Source organism: Paroedura picta, chromosome 4 (assembly GCF_049243985.1).
Source record: "Paroedura picta isolate Pp20150507F chromosome 4, Ppicta_v3.0, whole genome shotgun sequence".
NCBI classification, from domain to species: Eukaryota; Metazoa; Chordata; class Lepidosauria; order Squamata; family Gekkonidae; genus Paroedura; species Paroedura picta.
Genome location: NC_135372.1, coordinates 96,660,842 through 96,684,546, shown reverse-complemented (window position 1 = coordinate 96,684,546; position 23,705 = coordinate 96,660,842). Strand labels below are relative to the sequence as shown.

General features: G+C 45.9%; 2 protein-coding genes and 1 long non-coding RNA gene across 4 annotated transcripts in view; 1 reads left to right on the top strand and 2 right to left on the bottom strand.

Annotated features, from left to right (window-relative positions):
• Positions 1-2,822, bottom strand: part of BLTP3A (bridge-like lipid transfer protein family member 3A) — a 63,193-nt gene extending 60,371 nt beyond the window's left edge. Inside the window, exon 1 of one of the 2 annotated variants that reach the window (XM_077334440.1) lies at positions 2,581-2,822. In XM_077334440.1, coding sequence (XP_077190555.1) covers positions 2,581-2,624 — 44 coding nt within the window. In that variant the 5' untranslated portion in view covers positions 2,625-2,822. The remainder of the gene's footprint in view (positions 1-2,580) is intronic. The other variant, XM_077334439.1, reaches the window with a different exon arrangement.
• Positions 2,823-5,691: 2,869 nt separating this feature from the next.
• SNRPC (small nuclear ribonucleoprotein polypeptide C) lies at positions 5,692-19,014 on the bottom strand. The gene is made up of 6 exons (XM_077334438.1): positions 18,862-19,014; positions 15,269-15,311; positions 13,633-13,741; positions 9,076-9,165; positions 7,964-8,068; positions 5,692-6,079 (listed from the first exon to the last, which is right to left on the bottom strand). Exons 1-6 carry the CDS (start codon positions 18,954-18,956, stop codon positions 5,955-5,957), a joined length of 567 nt encoding a protein of 188 aa, XP_077190553.1. The 5' UTR covers positions 18,957-19,014; the 3' UTR covers positions 5,692-5,954.
• On the top strand, positions 10,650-16,356 carry LOC143835945 (uncharacterized). The gene is made up of 3 exons (XR_013230420.1): positions 10,650-10,713; positions 13,858-13,989; positions 16,207-16,356. It is a non-coding gene; the product is annotated as an uncharacterized LOC143835945 (long non-coding RNA).
• Positions 19,015-23,705: the final 4,691 nt, after the last annotated feature.

Here is a 23,705-nt window from a genome sequence, read left to right as displayed (position 1 = left end):
CACATACAACATAAACCAGCCTTTCTCAACCTTTTTACCGTTGAGAAACCCCTGAAACACTCTTGAGGCTTCGAGAAACCCCAGAAGTAGCACAATCTTGCAGAATATAGTTAGGAAGCATAGCTGTGTACATGCCCACCCAGGGCCCTTCCACTTCCCACCCCGCTCCAGACCCATAACTGGCCATTTTGGGAGGGAGGAGGATCAACATGACCACATCTGTAACCATTAGTGCCTGTAACATTTGGGAACAGGCACTAAGGGCAGAATGCTGTCTGACCGGTGTCCAGGACACATCCAGTGTTCGGACTTTGCTTCCAGCTGAACTGCCCAATCCAGGTACGCCCATGGCGTCCACCTCCAGGAGCGCCGTCTCAATGCCAGACGCTCCCAGCCGTAGAGGGCGGTGGACCTGTGCCACCCAGACTATGCCGCCGGTCCAGGCACCCACCCGCCTGCCACCAACCTCACCTGCAGTGCCAGTGCTGTGGGCAGGTAGGCACTGCAGGCTGGCAGTCCTGCACAGCCGTGCAGGGGCCCGAGACCAACACTGCCAGCCAGGCCCACTGCGGTGACCACTTGCCAGCTCAGATGCCTGCCGCCGAGCTTGACAACACTCCGACATGGTAGGGTGCTGCCGCAGCCACAGCCGCTGTGCCCTTCCCCCACTGGCATCCATTGCATTCCTGGGTGCAACAGGCTTTCTTGCTAGATATGGACATATTGCCCAATTAAATGTTTAACAAATTTGAAAAATATATTAAAAACTTTCACCATTCAGGAAACCCTTTCGGTGCTGTCAAGAAACCACAAGGTTTCATGAAACCCTGGTGGAGAAAGGCTGACACAGACACTTAATAAAATAAATCAATATTGACCTGTAGTGTCTAAGGTTAATACCCTCACAGACCCACACTCTCATTCACCTACAGTGTTTGGGACTTGTCCTTTTTATATTTTTAAAAACATTTAGCACAATATGAGTTCCTGTACTTTTCAGCATTATCATATGAACATCTCTGAAACAAGATGCATCCTATGTGGGTTCGAAGGTGCCACACACCACCAAATTAATTCCCTTGCTCTTCAGAGGCAGTTGCCTGAATCAAACAACCATGACAACAGCTTTGCCCTCAACTTCCTCCAGCAGCTCTGCACTCGCCTTCTCCTGCGCCACAGCATGCAGCCACAAACTTTAAAAGAGAGGATTAATGGCTGTGCCTGAGTAGCAACATGGGGCTAGGGTATCTGACTATCAAGGACCTGAGCATCTCTTTAAATAAGGGGGAAAATGCGATTGGGGCACAAATCAACTCAGCTGTTTAGCAGCCTGAACAGCCCTCTCTCCTCAGAGGTCTGCCATAGTTAGTAGAACAGGAGATCACCAAGTAAGACTGTGGTTGCCATGAAGAGAAATACAATTGCAAACCACCTCTGCTTATTACTTGCCTTAAAAAAAAACATGGTTCTTGAGTTGCCATGAGTCAGCTGTGACTTGACAGCATGCTATTATTATTAAGTTGTTTAGCCTCCATGTCTGATTTTTCATTATCATACAAAGATTATTTAACTGCCTCTGTTTTTGTGCTTTAAGACTCTTAAATAAAAGGTATAATCACTTTAAGTTGCTTTTGTATTTTTCTTCTCTCATTCCCTAGCCTGAGAATCCATGGTATCAGCAACTCATAAATGACATGGATGAAATGTTGTGTGAACTAAGTGTACCAGAAACCAGACTTTAGCCCACATTTCTTAATTCATAATTCCTAGTCTTCTGCCATTTCTCCAGCAGAATTGCAACATGTTAACTGGTTGCCCCAACATACAATTTCCTCAGACTCTCTGTGGTTTTTTTATTTGGTTTATTGCATCCACAAGTAATGTACATATATTTACTCTCTCCCTGTTAACTTCCCCTTTCTATTCACCCAAAAGGTAGTACCATCTTTTTAAAAGTTTCCCCTACTACATTCCACCAGTTCTAAGCCTGTGGTTCAAATTAAGCAAACTGTCAACAGCTCAAACCACTGGCCATCAGGATATTCAAATAGGAAAACTATTGGAGCTGTCAGGTGTTCATAAACAGCATACATTTTATCTGGAGGAAGAAGAACCCAGAAGAAGTGAGTATATGGAAATAAACAGTATAGATTCATACTGAGGAAGTGGTTTTGTTTTTTGTTTTTAGAAAAAATGCAGAAAGGAAGAGGATTAGAGGGATTAAATGAGAACATCTGCAGGAGGATCTATTCTGGTGTCGGTGTAAGGATAGAAGGCAAGAGGTGAACAGGGATTTTAGAAAAATTACGAAGTGGCAAAGCAGGGGTGGGCAGATCACCCCTCTGAGCATGTGTATAGGTCTTCATGGGAAAGATTCCAGACAAGAGGAGAATAAACCAAGTGGCGTGGGAAGGAGGGGAAGCGGTCCGCGAGAAAACGACGGGGCACGGTATGAAAGAGAAGAGGGCTGCTGTGAATCGCTCCCCTTCCATAGCCACTTTTGCTAGGGTCGCAGAGCCCCCCCCCCCAATCTTCCGCCCCTGGAGAGAGCCCTCAGAGAGGTCCCCGAGCGAGACTCACCTGGACAGGTGCTTCAGGATCTGCTTCTTGATGAGGCCGGCCATGCCGGGGCGGGGAGGGGACGAAGGCTGCCTAACGCTCCGAGGGCTCCCTCATGCCTCACCGGCTGCCGCCTCCCGTCATCGCCAGCTCGCCTCTCCTCCCCGCCGGCCTCCGACGCCGCCAGAATCCCGGCCACCACCGCGGCGAAGTCCGGCCAAGACGCCTCGCGCCCCCGCCCTCCGGAGGGAGGGAGGGAGGACGAACACGGCGGTGTGACAGCGCCCTCTGTTGGCTCACTGGGAGCGCGGCAGCCGCAGCAACGTCTCCGCGCTGGCGCCACGGAAAGTCGCCTCGAAGTTTGTGTTAATGATTTGTGCGCATTGATAGGCGGGGAGAGAAAGTGAAAGTGTGTGTCTTTACTGTGCACGGGAATGTCGACAATGTAGCCAACACTCAACATGGCCAGATCTTTGGAATCTTGAATCCAGAGTCTCAGACCACGGGCAGCCAAGGCAGATTGGATATATTAAAAATAAATAAATCAGGGTCTAAACACCATCAAATATTAGAAGCATAAGCTGTAGCTTTAAGAAGAAAATACCCTGAGTGGAGGGCCTACCAGCACTTTCAAGAAAGAGGAACTAGCAGGGGAAAAGAAAATGAGATTCCCCCTTCAGTGCATGAAAACCAATGTGTTGTGGGGAGGGGCTGTGGCTCACAGGCAGAACAGTTGCTTGGCATGCAGAGGTCCGCTCCAGCTTCAATTCCTGGCATCTCCAGTAAAAAAAAAGTATGGAAGACCTCAGGTGGAGACCCTGGGGAGCTGTGGCTGGTCTGAGTAGACAATATTGATTTTGAATTGTCAAAGGCTTTCACGGCATGGGTCAAGTGGTTACTGTAGGTTTGTGTGGCCATGGTCTAGTAATTTCAGTCCCTGACAACTTCACCGATAACTGTGGCTGGCATCTTCAGACATAGAATACAGCAAGATGGAACTCTTTCCATGCCAGTTTCTACTATGGCATGGAGATATTCCCGTCTTGCCACGTCCTACCTCTGAAGATGGCAACCAATTACTGGTGAAACATCAGGGATTAAAACTTAACAGACCACAGCCACACAGCTAGGAAAACCAATGCTGATTCTGATGGACCAAGGGCCTGATTTTATACTGCAGCTTCATGTATTTATGTGTAAGGGTTAGGGTTTCAGATTCAAGTAATAGAACAAAATTTGAGTCCAGTGGCACCTTTAAAATCAACAAAGTGTAATTCTGGGTACAAATGAGATGGGAAAAAAGAAAATTTGGTTCTTATATGCCGCTTTTCTCTACCTGAAGGAGTCTCAAAGCGGCTTACAATCGCCTTCCCTTCCTCTCCCTACCACAGACACCTGGTGAGGATGAGAGAGCCCGGATATTAGTGTTCAGTCAAAACAGCTTTATCAGTGCTGTGGCGAGCCCAAGGTCACCCAGCTGGCTGCATGTGGGAGAGTGAGGAATCAAACACGGCTCACCAGATTAGAAGTCTGCTCTCCTAACCACTACACCAATCTTAGTATGTGTAGTGAGATTAGAACCTGTTGAGGTCTGGGAGTTCCATTGTCCTGAGTGTCGTAATGACTTACAATTCAGCAATCTCTGATCCCAATCTATTTGATTTTGGGTAAAACACAGATAGCCTCCCCCCCATCTCAAACAACTCCTCACCCACGATAATACAACATCAAAGCCATCTTGGTGTAGTTGATAAGAATGGCAGCTTCTAATCTGGCAAACTGGGTTTGATTCCCTTCTCCTCCTCATGCAGCCAGCTGGGTGACCTTGGGCTCACCACAGCACTGATAAAGCTGTCCTGACCAAGCAGTAATATAAGGGCTCTCTCCGCTTCACCTACCTCACAGGGTGTCTGTTGTGGAGAGAAGAAAGCAGTATATTATTTATTTATATACCACCCTCCCCAAAGGCTGTTCATCTAATGTGAATATAGACAGTGGTACCAGTTAAACCTAGATGCCAGCTTTGCTGCCACATACACCCAGACAACACAATCATGGGACCTAATAGCATCAACTACACCATCTCTGGCTTATTCACTTGCTCATCTTCTAATAATCTATATGCCATTAAATGCCAATCATACCCTTCAGTTCTCTACATAGGACAAGCAGTTCAAACCCTGGCCTATGCCAAAAGATAATGGACACAAATCTGACATCAAGAATCACAAAACTGAGAAACCTGTAGGAGAACACTTCAACCTCCCAGGACCCTCAAGTGGGAGACCTCAAAGAAATTGTTTTGCTGTAAAGGAATCCTGCTCATCCATCCAAGAACTTTAAGGCTGTACAGAATGACGAGCACAATAGGTTTGGTAACTTCATTTATCCCCACAAAAACAAGGCTGGCTTTGCATGGCTCCTTGCACAATACATTCAAAAACAACAAGTAAGAGAAACACATTTCTACACCTACCACTCCCTGAAGAATAGACGCATTTAACCTTTGGGTTCATTTAAGGCTTAAGCAAGAGAAACAGACTGCTGATGGAATCAAGAGTGTGAAATCCACTCAGTGGGTAAAAACATAGCTTTAGAGTGGTGAAGCTCTTCATATTAACCTAGATTTTTAAAAGTTCACATGTAACCTAAGACTTGTTTAGCTACATCTCATGGGGAAATTGAACACAATATAGTGAATTGAAGCCTCAGCATGTTTATGTCACGGGCTTATAAACAACCTTCCTAACTAATATAGCCCTGGTGGCCAAATAGTGCTCAGGAACTACCTAACTTTCTCAAGCTGTGCAAAAGGAAAGCTCCCAGACAGTGCGACTCCAAAAGCTTTTGCAACACAGTTAAGAACATAATTGGATGGAATCCCCATGGTAGCAGATCATTAGTGATTGTGGGCAGGGCTGACTGGGAAAAGCAACAGAAGCGATAGCCGGGAGAAGTCACACAGTGTGGAGGGAAGACCAACAACAGCATGGCCTGGAAGGGTCAACGGGAGATTCTTTGGAAGGGCTAACTGTTTGTAGTGGATCATTCTCAACCACAAGAGAAATCAGGTTGCAAACTCTTAGGCTTAATCTTAATGCAGAGTGGACCAACAAAAACTGAGACAGTGTATACCAAATATGGACATTTTATTCTAACAATTCACAAGCAAATGGATTTGAAAACTCTTGCAAAACATTAGTCCAGTACTCCTATTTGACCCTTTCCCCTCTCCTAGACACACACATTGAGCCTGCAGATTTAAAAAACAAACAAACAAACAAACAAGCAAACACTGTTTTGTGTTGTATACTGGACAATACAACTCCCGGGTCTCTGTTACAGAAGAGCATACATAAAATTAAAAAGGAGGCATGGTGTTTCTTCTTCTACTTCTATCTGTCTGGACGAGCCATTCCTGGTCTAGTTGGCACCATCATAGGTCTGGATGGAGGTCTCATCATTGGAGGCCCTGGCATCATTGGCATGTGTCCTCCCATAGGTGGTCTCATTCCTGGAGCTATGGGAAATGGAACATAGGTAAAGCGTAATAAGTGCACCGAGCCAACTTCAAGTTCTACATTTTGATTAGTCATACTGAAAAAAGCCATCTGTATTTGGACAAGTTCTGACTTTATTCCAATACATAGGAATAATTAGAGAAAAACTATTAGAGAAAAACTAAATTTCTAAAGAGGTATTACAGGGAATGTTTGACATGGAAATGGCTGCCTCTTTCCACATTATGGCCATGTTTGCTTCCTGGCAAGAGCCAATACATAATGATCATGAATGATGGTGTGTATCTGTGGACAGAGGAAGGTCTGGGACTATGTTATGGTGAGAGGCTACTGGAGCAAAGTTTCAAGAAAGCCAAAAGAGAGATCCTGTTGTAAAGCCTGGAAGAGGCATAAAAGACGAGAGATATGAGTAAAGGCTAGAGAGAGATGCTAGTGGGTTGAAATATGTAGGAGAGACATTTTGGCAGGCAGCTTTTCTGTTAAAATAGGAGCTCTTCATAAGCTGTTGCACTGGAATATAAATAGTGGGTTAGATTCAAGCCTCATTTTCTGTTGGCAAAAAGGCATTACTGAGGATTATGCCTGTATAAGATTTTTGTCAGCTTCTTCCTCTCTTACTGCATGGTGGGCTGCAGCAGGAGGGGCAGGTGACATGATTCCAGGTTTCTACAGTATCCCTGGAATCATATGAAAGCATGAGACAGAACTGAGCATCATCCGTATACTGGTGATAGCCCAGCTGAAATCTCCAGATGACCTCATATAGAAGTTAAAGAGCATAAGGCACAAGATAGAATCTTGTAGGACCTCAGAAGCCAAAGGCCAAGGGGCTGGCCAGCACTTCCTCAGCACCAACTTCTAAAACCTAGCCTCCAGATAGGACCATAACCACTGCAGTATGGTGCCTCCCAATCCCAGCCCAGGTAGGTGGTCCAGAAGGATATCATGATCAATGGTAATGAAAGCTGCTGAGAAGTGCAGGAGAATCAACAGTCAGTCACACTCCCTGTGTCCATCTCCTAAGTACAAGTCATCCCCTAGAGCAGTGGTTCTCAACCTTTTTGGCATCGCAACCCCAACTTTGGTGGCGGTGGCAATGTGGGCGTGGGCGGGCAACATGCACACAGGTGGGCAGTGGCTGTACAAAAATCGAGGCGGCCAGTGCCATGGCTCCACCACCTCCGCCACCACCCACCGCCACTAGCAATGGGGTGACACCGCAGAAGGGGCCAAGCAACCCCAAATGGGGTCGCAACCACAAGTTTGAGAACCACTGCTCTAGAGCAGTGGTCCCCAACCCTTATTAGGCTGGGGACCGGCAGGGCATCGGGCTGCGCCCGCGGGGACCGCACCCACGTTTCGGGCCACGCCCGCGGATCGGGCCGCACCCGCGAGCTGCGCGGGCATGGCCTGCACGGGCGCGGCCCGGCCCTGATTCCCTCTCCCCGCCCTCCCGCAGTAAGTAGCTTCCCGGGCCGCAAGCTTGCGGCCTGGGAAGTTTTTTACTGCGGGGGGGGGGGCGGGGAGAGGGAGCCGCGGCCCGACGCCATGGCCTTTGCGGCCCGGCGCCGGGCCGCGGCCCGCAGGTTGGGGACCACTGCTCTAGAGCAACCAAGGCTGTTTCAATTGCATAACCAGATCTAAATGCCGATTGGAAAGAATATAAACAATCTGCCTCATCCAGGAAAGCTTGGAGTTGTCCACTGAATAAAGAAATAATGATTGGTACAACAGATGCTTAATAGATGTTTTATCCTTAATGTTTGTCTGACCAATATATATAGAAGCACAGTTTGACTGATGAAAGCTGCCTGTGAGAATTGACAGCTAGATACACACTTGCACATCACTTCAAAATCCAGTGCATGTAATCTAAAACATACCAGGTCCAACTGGCATCATTCCTGGGGGAGGTGGACCCATCATTGGCATCATTGGAGGTCCACCCATATGAGGTGCTGGCATCATACCAGGTCGTGGAGGACCAGCTGAAGTATGACAAAATGGACAAATATCAAAACAGATTTGCAGATCTCAAATATGCAGAACTTAGTTTATTATTCTGACAGTTCTAGACCATAAGAAAGGCTTTATCAACCAGGGTTTTGTGAAACCCTCAAGTTTCTTCACAGCCTTGGAAGGGTTTCCTGAATTAGTAGGAGTTGATTAATTAATTAATTGATTTATTTGATTTCTATACCGCGCCCTTCCATATAGCTCAAGGCGGTTTACATACAACATGGGGGATACATGGAACGAATTAATATATAACAAATACAACAACAATAATCTAAATAACACAATTTCCGTGATCTTAAACAATATAACAGGAATGGAACTTAGCTAAGGCCCTTAAAGACAGAGTGGTTCAGGCCATGGAGAGGATGTCTGAGGGGGGACCTGTTGTTGGTCTCAGGCAAATGCCTGGTGGAGGAGCTCCCTTTTGCAGGCCCTGTGGAATTTGGGGACCTTTTGTTAAATATTTTGTTAAATATTTATTGAGTGATTCTGTTAAATATTTATTGGGTGATATGACAATATATGGTCTTATCCACCCACCTACCCACCCTCCCAAAATGGCCAATGATGGACCTGGAGAGGTTGGGAAGGGGAGGGGCACTGGATGGGCAAGTACACAGGTATGCTTCCCAACCATATTCAGCACTTCTGGGGTTTCTTGAAGCCTGAAGAATGTTTCAGAGGTTTCTCAACAGTATAAAAGTTGAGAAAGGCTGTGATAAGGCATTGTAGCACTTCCTAAGACACAGGGCTGCATATCAACTTGAGTGTGCTTTACATATGGCCCCTCAGTTATCAATCAATAGGGCTATTTATTAGGAAAGCTCCAGTCCCTTTCACTACTGGTGGATGGCTATTAAATTGACAGCTCACCCCTCCCTCCCAAAAAAACCTCTAGATTTTTTCCTTGAACATACATCAAATCATCCATCACATATTTATACTAGTCAGAAATAAGACATCAACTGTCACTTACGGATATTGGGTGGTGGTGGTATCATAGCTCCTCCTGGGGGTGGAGCAGAGAAAGGAGTGGGTGGGATTTTCCCTTGTTGAAATGCAGCCGCTATATTCATGCAAAAAAGTTAAAATATGGTTAGTCAACAGATACATGGCAAAACGAAGAATTAGCTTACCTGAAGACGTCTTCGCTTCAGTGGGGTGAAGTCCTTCAAGTTAGGTCACGCCTCCACTCACTCTAGGCAGGATGGAGGCATTAATATGCCTTTACTGGATCGAGGTGAGTTGACCCGCCTCCAGGCATACAATACCCAAGCTCCACAAGAACTTAAATGTTTAAAATTTAAATTTTACTTCATTTAATAACTGTCATAACCAAACAACTCAATATTTGTTTCTTCTTAGAGCTCTGCAGTTTAATTCCATTAAGCCTTTATCATAACAACCAGAACAACCACCACATGAACAATAACAGTGGTGGGAAATATGTTGGAGGACTTTGCCCCACTGAAGAGAAGTCTTCAGGTAAGCCAATTTTTCATTCTCCTTCAGTAGGGGGTCCTCCAAGACTGGTTATATATACCAGCTAAACCCTGGGTGGATATAACATCTGATTATCATTTTTCCTTGTTACAATATTCTGTTTGAACCTGTTTCAAGACATTCCTTTCAAAGATTACCTCCTCTGATACCTGTTGTCAATCCTGTAGTGATGTACAAAATTGAGAAGGAAGACCAGGTGGCCGTGCTACAAATCTCCTCAACAGAAACATTTGTTCTGAAATCCACAGAAGTAGCTGCTGACCTATGGAATGTGCTGAAGATTTTATATAGCTGATAGCTGATATAAGATAGCTGAAGATTTTTCCAATCCCAAAATGTAATAAACCTGTCTGCTGCAAATCCTTACCAATCTGTGGTGGTACCTTTGGAAACCTTATTTCCTAATTTTGTACTATGAGCAACAAATAAAGCCTCTGATAAATATTTTTGGGTCCTGTCTATATATATCTTTAGTGCTCTTATCACTTCTAGTTTGTGCCATTCCTTCTCCCTCTGAAATGATGCCTTTGGGGAAAAGGAAGGAAGTATGATTGGTTGATCAGTGTGAAACCTTGAATTTACCTTTGGAATAAAGGAGGGATCTGTTCTAAGCACTACAGAATCTTTGTGAAACACACACAACTCTTTTCAAATGAAAAGAACCCCCATTCCAGACACCCTCCTGGCTGTAATGACTGCACTCAGAAAGGCTACTTTCCAGGACAGATACTTCAATTTGATTACCATCAGTACTTTTGACAGACTCCATCTTAGACTTGTCCTTGGACATTTTGTCAAGAATATTATTTTGTGTATTTTTTTATAATGTCCCTCTGCAGAGGGAGCAATGTCCACTGTAGAGTCCATAGATGCAGTCTTGCCCAAGATACAGTCTGTATGGTAGCTACCAGTAAATCTAACCAGTGTCATCACATTGACCTTTTGTAAGTTGCCTCCCCTTTGGACAGTCTACCTTATCTTTATCACGCTGTCCTGTGATAAGAAGACCTTTGTACATACTGTGTTTAATAGTATCCCTAAGTGAACCATTTCCTTTGCTGAGACCAGCTGACTCCTTTATCTGCTTATGAGAAACCCGTGTTCTTCTAAGGTCTGTACAGTTATTGCTATATTGTTCTGTGCTACCTGAACACTCTCCAGAGCCCTTTCTCCAAAAAGAAGTCTTCCAGAATATTTCTCTGTAATTAGGTTTGCCTTAGAAAGGGTATCTACCCTCCAATGCTTCAGCCATAGGTTTCTCCTTGCCACTATATCTGCTGCTTGGGCTTTAGCCAAAAATTGCAAAGCCTCCTGTGATGCTTCTGTAGCAAATTGACAGGCTCTATTCATTTTTAAGAGAGACCTTCTTAATACCAGCGGATGAGGTTCTGGATCCTGAAAGAGATCATCTGCCCATACAACAGCAGCCCTTGCAAAGTTAGATACAACTGCATCAGCTCTCGTGGCCAAAGAATACGCCTCATGTACTTTTTAAAAAATGATCTCATTCTTCCTGTCAACAGTGTCTTTTAAGACAGTGGTCCCCAACCCCCTGTCCGGGGACTGGTACCGGTCTGTAGATCAGGTGGTACCGGGCCATACCTCCTCCTCCTCCCCAGCTGCTGCCTCGGGGACTGCCCTGCCACTCTGCCGCTGGCTCGCCTTTAGTGCTCTCCGGTGGCCGCCATGGCTGGGGCTCCCCCTCGGCGTGGCACTGCACAGCTGCTGCTGGCAGCACCCCCCAGTGGGCGGCAGGAAGTCAGGGTGCCAGCAGGAAAGCAAGCAGAGCAGGGGCTCAGGCGGCGGCGACATCCCTCGGCAAAAGACTACCCCCCCCCGGGGCGTCAGTAAAATTGTCAAGCGTTGACCGGTCCCCGGTGATTAAAAGGTTGGCTACCACTGTTTTAAGACATTCTCATCATCCTTAGTTAAGACAGCTCCTGACAGCATAGCCACCACAAAAGCATCCACAAGTAGTGCCTTTAAATCCTTCATGATATCCTCTGGGAGCATGTTAAACCCTACATAAGGAGATGCCACTGCCATTCCACTCTCATGACATCCTCAAACGCTTCGGGGAAAAGTGCAGACTGAAAGTTTGTTAGATGGCTTTTTAAAACCTCTAACATCTAAATTTGCAGATTTCCTTTGTTTGTCTGTGTCTGTACTATTAATATATTCAGAATCATAATTCAGGCGTCAAGTAACCTTTTTTAACAACCTCTGGAAATGCTCTGACTGAAAAAGTCTGGTAAAGAGGTCTCTTTTAAATCTGATTCCTCCCCAGACCATTCACCTTTGTCTGCCTCTGAAGGAACTGGCATGGAAGTAGCCACACACCGGCAGTCCTCTCTGCATCCACACACTGTGATGGACTATTAAGTTAGCCTTTGTCTTTTGTGATGGTGTTGCACTGACAAACTTCTATTTTTCTCTCCCCTAAGGCAGGCTGTTTTCCTTCTTTGCAATGTCTACTCTCCCTTTCAGGGGGTGAATCTTAGTTGTCTAACAGGCTGTGAGTCCAGGACCAGTTGGTTAGTTGGCTGAGGTTCTGCTAGTTGCACATCTCTGCCAGGTCCTGGCTGCTGCAGCCATTACTGTTGCCACTTATTACAGTTTCCCACAGGGGGTGCCAAAATGGCTGGAAAAATGTCACGGTTTACACTGCTGACCACCACCGTTCTCTGCTCAGGGCATCGGGGCTTGAATTAGGAAGGATCCAATTGTGCCCCCCAAACTGCTCACTATGCTCACCATCAGCATGCTGCCAATTTGTGCCACTGAGATCGCAATCATGCCTCTCTCTCTGCCTGTGATCTCTGGCCGCAGAGCATTCTGTCCGGAGGCATCTTGTCTCTCACTAAGAGGAGACACAGTCACCTCAACATGGGCTATTTCATCCACTCCCTGCTCTGGGAGAACAGGGGTAAGGGACTGGGGCATTGTTGTGGTAGGCCCCGGCAGGGAGGAAGAACTTCTCTCTGGGAACCCTGTATTATATGCTTCCAACTGTGTCCTACCCTTCCCCGACTCCTTCAATTTATCCCTTTTCTTTGCTGAGTTAGCATTATTCTTCTTTTTTATTCAGAGAGTTCTCCATTTTGAAAATCAAAAGCCCATTGCACTGCAGAGCTCAGAGCTTCAGCAAGAAGGTCCTTTGGAGCTGCAACACCATTACAGTGTCTAAGTGCAGGTCTCTAATTATCCTGTCTCTTCAACTCAGCAAATGACTGGGTTTATTTCTAACCAACACACCTAGCCTAAGAGGAGGAAGAAGAATCAATTTCAAAGTGTTAATCTCAATTTTTCTTTTTTCTGCCAGAACACATCCATAGAACACCTGAATACAAATCAAGAGCAATTCTATTACACCTAAGAATGGTTTTTCAAAAGTTAAGAAAGAGGACAGTAAGGTCCCATCAATAGTGGCAAAACTATTGAATACAGTTTAGTAGCAGTAGTAACAGCAGCAGCAGAAGAGTTGGTTCTTATATGCCACTTTTCTCTACCCAAAGGAGGCTCAAAGCAGCTTACAGTCACCTTCCCTTTCCTCTCCCCACAACAGACACCCTGTGAGGTGGGTGAGGCTGATAGAGCCCTGACATCACTGCTTGGTCAGAACAGCTTTATCAGTGCGGTGGCGAGCCCAAGGTCACCTCGCCAGATTAGAAGTCCACATTGCTAACCTCTACACCAAACTGGAAGAAGAGTTGGTTCTTACATGCTGCTTTTCTCTACCAGTACCGCTCTTCTTTGGTCAGTAATATTGTAATGATAATGGACAATATGCCACCACTATTTTTTCAACAGGATAATCCAAAAGAAATAAGCATTTACTGTCATGAGAATGTATAGCAGTTCCACAGCATTCCCACTTAGGAAACTGACAGAAACATAACCATAGAGGTGCTACAAAGAAAGGGATGGACTAATTTTCTAATGTACAAGACCTAATGTTATGATGAACAGTGCAAAAGAATCAAGGCTGATAATGATTCTAGATTAAAATCTTTCAATGAATATGACTTACTTGTTTTATCAATCAGGCTTTGTGCTTGCTCTTCCATCCATTTTTGATAGTAATCTTTAACATTCTCTTTGTGTTTCCGGCCACTACAATGAGTTTTTCTCACAGATGGCTGCAAAACAAAAAAACACTGTTCTCCATACCTAGAAGACCAACTTCACCTCAAGAGCATACAAAATCTGAAAAAGGCCACTGAATTTAATGAAGAATGTTCTTTTGTATTTACAGAAAGAAAGCACAGCCGGATACCAGGATGGGAATGACAATACATTTCCTGTTTAGATGACAACAAAAGGGGTACTCACAAGGCTTACTGGGGAAATGCTATGCTGGAGATTCTGGGATCAAGGCTGGTTCAAGGTACTTTGCAACCAAGCAAATTACAGTTTTATCACTCCCCATCCCAACTAATTCCTAAACTGGGTACCACAAGCTCACAGTAAACAATTTGTAGTTTCCTGGAAAATGATTTTCTTTTCTTTTAAATTTATCATCAAATAAAATAATTATTAGTTAATTACGCTGGGCTACAACTCCGTGGCAAAATACATTACAGAGGTTGTTAAAATTGCTGGCTATTGTATGAATCAAAAGGAGTTTTGTAACATTCCCAAAGTCTAACAGATTTATTAAATAATTACTAAATGAGGATTCAACAGTAAAGATAACTGTATTAGCCAGATGTTAACTACATATCATTATGTGCTTGCCTTCTACTTAATTTTAGATAAAATCATCACATCTCTTGCTTTCCACAAGATTTTAATACTAATATTTCACTAAGCCAAGCAAAACGTTACTGTAAAAAGCATAAACGGAAATAAATCCATTTAAAAAAACAGTAACAGATCCAATGAAAGTGGTTATGATCTCTTCCAACCAATACACGACACTACAGCAGTGGTCCCCAACCCCCGGTCTGGGGACCGGTACCAGTCTGTGGATCAGTCGGTACCAGGCTGCGGCTCCTCCTCATCCTCCCTGGCTGCTGCCTCAGGGGCTGCCCTGCCACTCTGCTGGCGGCTCACCTTTGGTGCTCTCCAGCGGCCGCCATGGCTGGGGCTCCCCCTCGGCGTGGCACTGCGCAGCTGCTGCCAGCAGGCGGCGGAAAGTCAGGGGCACCGGCAGGAAAGCAAGTGGAGCAGGGGCTCAGGCGGCAGCAACGTCCCTTGGTAGAAGACTACCCCCCCCCCGGGAGGCCTCAGTAAAATGGTCAAGAGTTGACTGGTCCCCGGTGATAAAAAGGTTGGGGACCACTGCACTACAGAGCAGTAAGTTATTGATGAGGCATAAGCAGTTACCATTTCATTCATATTACATTTTCTAGGAAAACTGATCTATTGGACTCTTTTCTACTGTTATTGTTACTTTTTTATGCAGAATACACAGAGAAGTGGCTCAATATTTTTTTCTTTTAGGGCACAAAATCCTTACACATTAGTAAACAATTTCTCTGAAGTACAGCCACTTATAGATTTCTGTCCATCAACCAAGCATAAAACATCTTCAGAGATCTACTGATTCCACTAGTGGGGTGCTTTCTTATCAGCTGAATAGATTCTTACTAGGAAAGGTCCTCAAACCTGAAAAAGAAAGTTGCAACTCTTGCACTATAACTTCTGTGAAACTTGCTACTTACAGAGTCATGGGTGAGGTAAGTGTCACAGTAATCACAATAAAACCTGAAAGGAGACAAATGTAGATTGTGAACTGAGTAATGATAGTTTATTCTTAACATCTGAGTTGTAAAAATATTAGTATGCTTTTCTGTCAGATTTAAGATTTGATTTGACTGCTTTCAGAATAAGGTGGCAGCTATTTCACAGGTATTTCCTTCAGAGAAACAACTTTCACTTGCAAGAGGGGCTGACTCTTTTTTGCTTACTCCTTCAAACACATATCCATACCATACCTGAGAGCCAGTTTGGTGTAGTGGTTAGGAGTGCGGACTTCTAACCTGGCATGCCGGGTTCGATTCTGCGCTCCCCCACATGCATCCAGCTGGGTGACCTTGGGCTCATCACGGCACTGATAAAACTGTTCTGACCGGGCAGTGACATCAGCGCTCTCTCAGCCTCACCCACCCCACAGGGTGTCTGTTGTGGGGAGAGGAATGGGAAGGCGACTGTAATCCGCTTTGAGCCTCCTTCGGGTAGGGAAAAGCGGCATATAAGAACCAACTCTTCTTCTTCTTCTCTTCTTCTATAGGCAAAGAGTAAGTTGATGCTATAGCCACTCCCAGAAAGTAACAAGGATTCAAATTAAAAAAACTTAAGTACAGGCTGCTGGAACAATCCAGTGGTCCCTGTAGTCCAATTGCCAGGGGGTACCGAACAAACCCTGTTTATAAAGAGACCAAAGCCCACCACTGCCACCCTCTCCAATCACTAGTACTCAAAGGTTTGCTGCCTTTTACAGGTCAGAAAAATCAAGCCTTGCAATGACAAGAAAACAAGCCTAGTAATTATAATTATGCTACAATGGCAGTTGAGTCAATATGTGTGGCATACAACTGAATTTGCAATGATCGTGCATAGAATTATGCCCTTAAAACCTCTGTACAATTTCTTTTAACAGGAGGAAAAAGGACTCATTTGAAATGTGATGTTGGAGGAGTTTTACAGATATCTTGAACTGACAGAAAGACAAATAACTGGATTCTCAATCAGGTCAAGCCTTCCTTGGGAATAATTATTATTATTATTATTATTATTTATTTGATTTGTATGACCGCCGCTCTCGGAAACCGGCTCGCGGCGGTTCACAACATTTTAATACAAATACATATTAACCATTAAAATTCCCCATTAAAACCCCATTAAAACCCCATTAAAACAATGACTAAGTCACAATGATGGCGATTAAAACTATTCCCGTACAGGCCCACTGGATGAGCAGAAGGGAACGGAGGATAATTGGGCATAGGATGGAACACTCTGGGGAACCAGGTCAGTTTAGTACTGGCCTCCCCCCTCCGGGGAGAGGGGTCCGATCTTAGCCCCGGGCCATCACCCGGCCTTAGACAAACGCCTGGCGGAAGAGCTCCGTTTTGCAGGCTCTGCGGAACTCAGAGAGCTCCGACAGGGCCCGCAGCTCTTCAGGGAGCTCATTCCACCAGGTAGGGGCCAGGACCGAAAAGGCCCTGGCCCTTGTCGAGGCCAGGCGTGCCTCCCGGGGTCCTGGGATCATCAGCAGATTCTTATCCGCAGAGCGAAGTGCCCTGCGGGGGGCATAAGGAGATAGGCGGTCCCTCAAGTATGCAGGACCCAAGCCGCGTATAGTCTTAAAGGTTAGTACCAAAACCTTGAACCTGATCCGGAAACAAACTGGCAACCAGTGCAGCTGCTTCAGCAGAGGCTGAACATGGGACCTCCAAGATGATTTAGTGAGGACCAGTGCAGCTGCATTCTGTACCAGCTGTAACTTCCGGGTTAGAGACAAGGGTAGGCCCGCGTAGAGCGAGTTACAGAAGTCTAATCTAGAAGTAACCGTTGCATGGATCACAGTGGCCAGGTGTTCCGGGGGCAGGTAGGGCGCTAGTAGCCGAGCTTGGCGTAGATGGAGAAACGCCGTCCGGGCTACCTTAGTGACCTGGGCCTCCATGGAAAGTGAGGCATCCAGAATCACTCCCAAATTCCTGGCTTGGGGCACAGATGACAATTGTACCCCGACCAGGCAGGGAAGACGCGCTTCCTGTTCCTGCTCCCTTCGGCCTAGCCAAAGGACCTCCGTCTTAGAGGGGTTGAGTCTCAGGCGGCTCTTCCTGATCCATCCAGCCACTGCTTCCAAACAACTGGCGAATTTTTCTGGGGGGAGATCTGGCCGGCCATCCATCAAGAGATAGAGCTGGGTATCATCAGCGTACTGGTGACACCCAAGCCCATAACTCCGTACCAGCTGAGCCAGGGGACGCATATAGATGTTAAATAACGTGGGGGAGAGCACCGCTCCCTGTGGCACCCCACATGGGAGTGCAAAGGAGTCGGATAACTCCTCCCCCACAGCGACCCTCTGTGATCTGTTCTCTAGAAAGGAGGATAGCCATTTAAGAGCCACCCTTCCAATCCCAGTATCAGCGAGGCGGTGAACCAAGAGCTCGTGGTCAACCACATCAAATGCGGCTGACAGGTCTAATAGCACGAGAATGGCCGACCCGCCCCGGTCCAGCTGGCGCCGGAGATCATCTGTCAGGGCGACCAGCACAGTCTCCACCCCATGGCCAGGACGGAAGCCAGACTGGTATGGATCAAGGGCCGAAGTTTCCTCCAAAAATGCTAGGAGCTGGTCCGCGGCGGCCCTCTCAACCACCTTGCCCAGGAATGCAAGATGCGATACCGGGCGGTAGCTGGCGGGGTCCCGCGGATTCAGCGATGGTTTTTTCAGATAAAACGACCAAATGAGACTATTGTACTTTGATCACATTATGAGATGCCAAGGGTCACTACAAAAACAATCATGCTAGAAAAAGCTGAAGGCAGCAGTAAAACAGCAAGACCCAACATCAGATGGATTGAAGAAAACAACTTGTTTTTAATACCCCTCTTAATTTTCAGTACCCAAAAGAGTCCCAGAGTAGTTTACAAACACTTTTCCTTTCCTCTCCCCACAACAGACACGCTGTGAGGTAGGTGGTGTTGAGAGAGCTCTGAGAGAACAGCTCTAAGAGAACTATGACTAGCCCAGGGTCACCCAATCAATCAAGGAAGCTATGGATCTCAGTCTGCAAGACTTGAGCAAGGCTGTCCGCAACAGGACGTTTTGGCAGGGTGGGTTTGTTTGGCCATGAAACTGCATCCAGCTTATCCCATAGGGTTTCAAGGCAAAAGAAGTTCAGAGATGGTTTGCCATGGCCTGGCTCTGCACAGAGACTCTGGTGGTTTCCCTCGCAATTACTAGCTAGGGCCGACCTTACGTAGCCTCTGAGATCTGAGTAGCGACTTGGGAATCCTAACACATGCCAACAATAAGTCCACTGTTATCATAGGCCACCGTTACACTTGGAGAGAAAGAAAAGCGGCCTATGGCGCTTAACTTCTGACAACAAACAGACGTGGCCCTTTTTTAGGTGCTCCTTAAGAACTAGGAAACACCGCACAGAAGGCAATCCAGAGAAATGGCCGGGACTCCAATACTGCTCATCCTTCCTCCGGAGAAACATACATTCCCCTGCTCACCCCTACAGCAAAATTCCGCGCGGGAATCCCGCCCGCTTCAAGACTCCGGCTGACTTACTTGGGCATATTGGTCTGACCGATGTTCTCCCCGCCGCATGCACGCCTCCCGGAAATGGCGTCAACTATTCCGCGTCGTCCGGAAGCTGGCAACATAGGTCAGCGAGACTGAGCGGCTGAGCATCTGGAAGAAACCGAACGCCCTCAATCCTCGGCGGTCCAAAATACGACCGTTCTACCCACTTACATCTCTGTGGTGGCAACCCTTTAGATGCGAGTTCGTTATCCAGACCGGAAGTTCTCCTAAGGCCTGGGAGCCGCTTAGGGCTTACTTGTAGGCGGGAGCCGTGTCGGCCAAGCAGCTGAGGGAGCCTATGCGCTGCATCACTCTTTGCCGCGTCGTCCACCGGGGTTTGCAGTCTTCCCGGATATTGCCGCCAGTTATTATGACGGGCCACGGTTGTCCGTGTGGGAGGGGAAATCGCCTTTTCTAGCTGAAGGGAAGGTGGAGAATGCCTAGAAGTAGGACAACGCCGACAGTTTCAGAACCAGAATCTCCAGCCATTTTCATTCGTGCCTCTCACTGGGCCCCTCCTGCTGTTCATACCCGCCCACATCATCGTTCCAGATGCGACCTGGCATATTGGTTTTCGCCCACGCTATTGCGTGATGCTTTTTAATTTCATACTTCGGCGTCCCGTCACCACCCGCCTGTTTACTGCGCAGCCTATCATTGCCATATACAAGCCTCGTCAAAATTTAGTCGTAATCGCACTGAACTGTACTAATGACAAAGTAAGGATGCAGCCCTAAAAACACTGGGTGCTCGAGCTGAGTTTTTGCTCAAGAGCAAATCCCAATGGGTCTTACTCCCAGGTAAGTGTGCAAAGGACTGCAGCCTTCCTAGGGAGTGAGTCTCATTGAATTCAGTAGTAAACTTAAGCTGTGAGCATGTTTGGACCATGATGTATGTATGTTGTCACAATTACACAAAATTACAAAAGTCATATATGTTATACTCATCAGACAATAATATAATCTAAATTCTATCATCACATTGTTCTTTACATACTTACACATGTGTTTTGACACATGTTCCATTGATTTCATTCGGTATAATGAAGTATTTGGTTACACTATAGGCATGATCTGGAAGATTCTAAACAGGTGAGGTCTGACAGTGCAATCCTATGCATCTTTACTCAGAAAAAAGTCTCATTTGTTTAAAGTGGCTTACCAGCCCCAAATATACATACTTAAAATTATTGCCAGACTCCAGATGTGGGCTGAAGTTCTTCCAGAATTACCTGATCTCCAGCCTACAAAAATTAGTTCTGTCGAAGAACATGACTGCTTGGGAGGGTGGACTCTGTTTGTTTTGTTATTCCTGCTGTTATCCACCTCAAATCTCCAGGAATTTCCTAACCTTGAGGTGGCAATACTACAATGAATATTTGTGGGAAATCTTAGATGTACTTCCATGACATGAGTTCCTGTCAACTCACAACCAATTTATGGCAATCCCAACAAGGGACTTCCAAAACAGCTTCCCAGGTTTGATGAAATCAGGTTATACCATGCCACCTTTTGTCCCATGTAAAGTGTTTAGACTGACATTATTGAAGAAAGTACAACCCCCATTTTACTTTTAGGAATAGCATGAATCATTGTTTCTTCGCTGTTATTCTGATGCCACTATTATGGAAATAAATTGTGTCCATGAAAGGATTTCTGTCCATTATCTTAACACAGCCTGCGGCGCCGCGGACTAAATAAAACGATAAGGGCTTGGGAGGCGGGATGTGTCCAGGATGAGGAAGGGTGCCGATTGGCCCCTTCCTCCGGACAGACTATTGGAGGGACCCCTCCGAGTCCCCGCTGGAGCAACTGTGAGCTGCGTGCAACCGCATGTAGCGCGGCTCGCAGTTGCTCCTTTGCCGGCGGCCTGATGTCGCGTCAGGCCGCCGACCAAGGGAGCCCCCGGCAGCCGTGTTCCGCACGACTGCCGGGGGCTCCCATGTCTAGCACCCGCTGTATTTTAGGTACAGCGGGCTTGATTACTTTTGTTGTTGTTATGTACGAAGTCGTGTCCGACCCATCGCGACCCCATGGACAATGATCCTCCAGGCCTTCCTGTCCTCTACCATTCCCCGGAGTCCATTTAAGTTTGCACCTACTGCTTCAGTGACTCCATCCATCCACCTCATTCTCTGTCGTCCCCTTCTTCTTTTGCCCTCGATCTCTCCCAGCATTAGGCTCTTCTCCAGGGAGTCCTTCCTTCTCATGAGGTGGCCAAAATATTTGAGTTTCATCTTCAGGATCTGGCCTTCTAAAGAGCAGTCAGGGCTGATCTCCTCTAGGACTGACTGGTTTGTTCGCCTTGCAGTCCAAGGGACTCGCAAGAGTCTTCTCCAGCACCAGAGTTCAAAAGCCTCAATTCTTTGACGCTCGGCCTTCCTTATGGTCCAACTTTCGCAGCCATACATTGCAACTGGGAAGACCATAGCCTTGACTAAACGCACTTTTGTTGGCAGGGTGATGTCTCTGCTTTTTAGGATGCTGTCTAGATTTGCCATAGCTTTCCTCCCCAGGAGCAAGCGTCTTTTAATTTCTTTGCTGCAGTCCCCATCTGCAGTGATCTTGGAGCCCAGGAAAATAAAATCTGTCACTATCTCCATTTCTTCCCCTTCTATTTGCCAGGAATTGAGAGGGCCGGATGCCATGATCTTTGTTTTCTTGATGTTAAGTTTCAAGCCAACTTTGGCACTCTCCTCCTTCACCCGCATCAACAGGCTCTTTAGTTCCTCTTCACTTTCTGCCATTAGAGTGGTATCATCTGCATATCTGAGGTTGTTGATATTTCTCCCTGCAATCTTGATCCCAATTTGTGACTCCTCTAATCCCGCATTTCTCATGATGTGCTCTGCATACAAGTTAAATAGGCAAGGCGACAGTATACAGCCTTGCCGAACTCCTTTCTCAATTTTGAACCAGTCAGTGATTCCATGTTCAGTTCTCACTGTTGCTTCTTGACCTGCATATAAATTTCTCAAGAGACAAATAAGATGCTCTGGTATTCCCATCTCTTTAAGAACTTGCCACAATTTGTTGTGCTCCACACAATCAAAGGCTTTAGCATAGTCAATGAAGCAGAAGTAGACCTTCTTCTGGTACTCCCTAGCTTTCTCCATGATCCAGCGTATGTTGGCAATTTGATCTCTAGTTCCTCTGCCTCTTCGAAATCCTGCCTGTACTTCTGGAAGTTCTCGGTCCACATATTGCTGGAGCCTAGCTTGTAGGATTTTGAGCATAACTTTGCTAGCATGAGAAATTAGTGCGATGGTGCGGTAGTTTGAACATTCTTTGGCATTGCCCTTCTTTGGGATTGGAATGTAAACTGACCTTTTCCAATCCTGTGGCCATTGTTGAGTTTTCCAAATTTGCTGGCATATTGAGTGTAGCACTTTTACTGCATCGTCCTTTAAGATTTTGAATAGTTCAACTGGAATGCTGTCACTACCACTAGCTTTATTGTTGCTCAGACTTCCTAAGGCCCATTTGACTTCACATTCCAGGATGTCTGGCTCCAGGTCAGTAACTACCCCATTGTGGTCATCAGGGATGTTAAGCTCGCTCTTGTATAGTTCTTCTGTATAATTTTGCCACCTTTGTTTGATCTCTTCTGCTTCTGTGAGGTCCCTACCATTTTGGTCCCTTATCATACCCATCTTTGCATGAAACGTTCTCTTCATATCTCCAATTTTCTTGAAAAGATCTCTGGTCCTCCCCATTCTATTGTTTTCTTCTATTTGTTTGCACTGTTCATTTAAGAAGGCATTCTTATCTCTTCTAGCTTTTCTCTGGAATTCTGCATTCAATTGGGTGTATCTTTCTCTTTCTCCCTTGCCTTTCACTTCCCTTCTCTCCTTAGCTATTTGTAAAGCTTCCTCAGACAGCCATTTTGATTTCTTGCATTTCTTTTTCTTTGGGATGGTTTTAGTTGCTACCTCTTGTACAATGTTGCGAACCTCCGTCCATAGTTCTTCAGGCACTCTGTCTATCAGATCTAATTCCTTAAATCTATTTGTCACCTCCACTGTGTATTCGTCAGGGATATGATTTAGTTCATACCTGAGTGGCCTAGTGCTTTTCCCTACTTTCTTCAATTTAAGCCTAAATTTTGCAACAAGAAGCTCATGATCTGAACCACAATCAGCTCCTGGTCTTGTTTTTATTGACTGGATAGAACTTTTCCATCTTTGGCTGCAGAGCACATAGTCAATCTGATTTCTGTGTTGACCGTCTGGTGATGTCCATGTGTAGAGTCGTCTCTTGGGTTGCTGGAAAAGAGTGTTTGCTATGACCATTGTATTCTCTTGACAAAATTCTACCAGCCTGTGCCCTGCTTCATTTTGTACTCCAAGGCCAAACTTGCCTGTTATCCCGGTTATCTTTTGGCTTCCTACTTTAGCATTCCAATCCCCCATGATGATAAGCACATCATTTTTGGGCGTTGCTTCTAGAAGGTGTTGTAGGGCTTCATAGAACTGATCAACTTCATCCTCTTCAGCAGCAGTGGTTGGGGCGTAGACCTGGATCACTGTGATGTTGAATGGTTTGCCTTGGATTCGAACTGAGATCATTCTGTCATTTTGGGGATTGTATCCCAAGACTGCTTTTCCTACTCTCTTATTGATTATGAATGCTACTCCATTTCTTCTGCGAGATTCTTGTCCACAGTAGTATACCTGATGGTCATCTGAATTAAATTCACCCATTCCTGTCCATTTTAGTTCACTGATTCCTAAAATGTCGATGTTCAGTCTTCTCATTTCTTGTTTAACCACGTCCAGCTTGCCTTGATTCATGGATCTGACGTTCCAGGTTCCTATGGAATAAAAATCT

Bases quoted from the DNA above. Each gene is read 5' to 3' on its own strand.
- SNRPC (XM_077334438.1), bottom strand. From the start codon at position 18,956: ATGTTGCCAGCTTCCGGACGACGCGGAATAGTTGACGCCATTTCCGGG. The intron at 9,166-13,632 runs GTAAGTCATATT...GCATGAATATAG, and splicing joins AAGCCTGATTGATAAAACAA to CGGCTGCATTTCAACAAGGG. The intron at 8,069-9,075 runs GTAAGTGACAGT...GTCATACTTCAG, and splicing joins ACCACCACCACCCAATATCC to CTGGTCCTCCACGACCTGGT.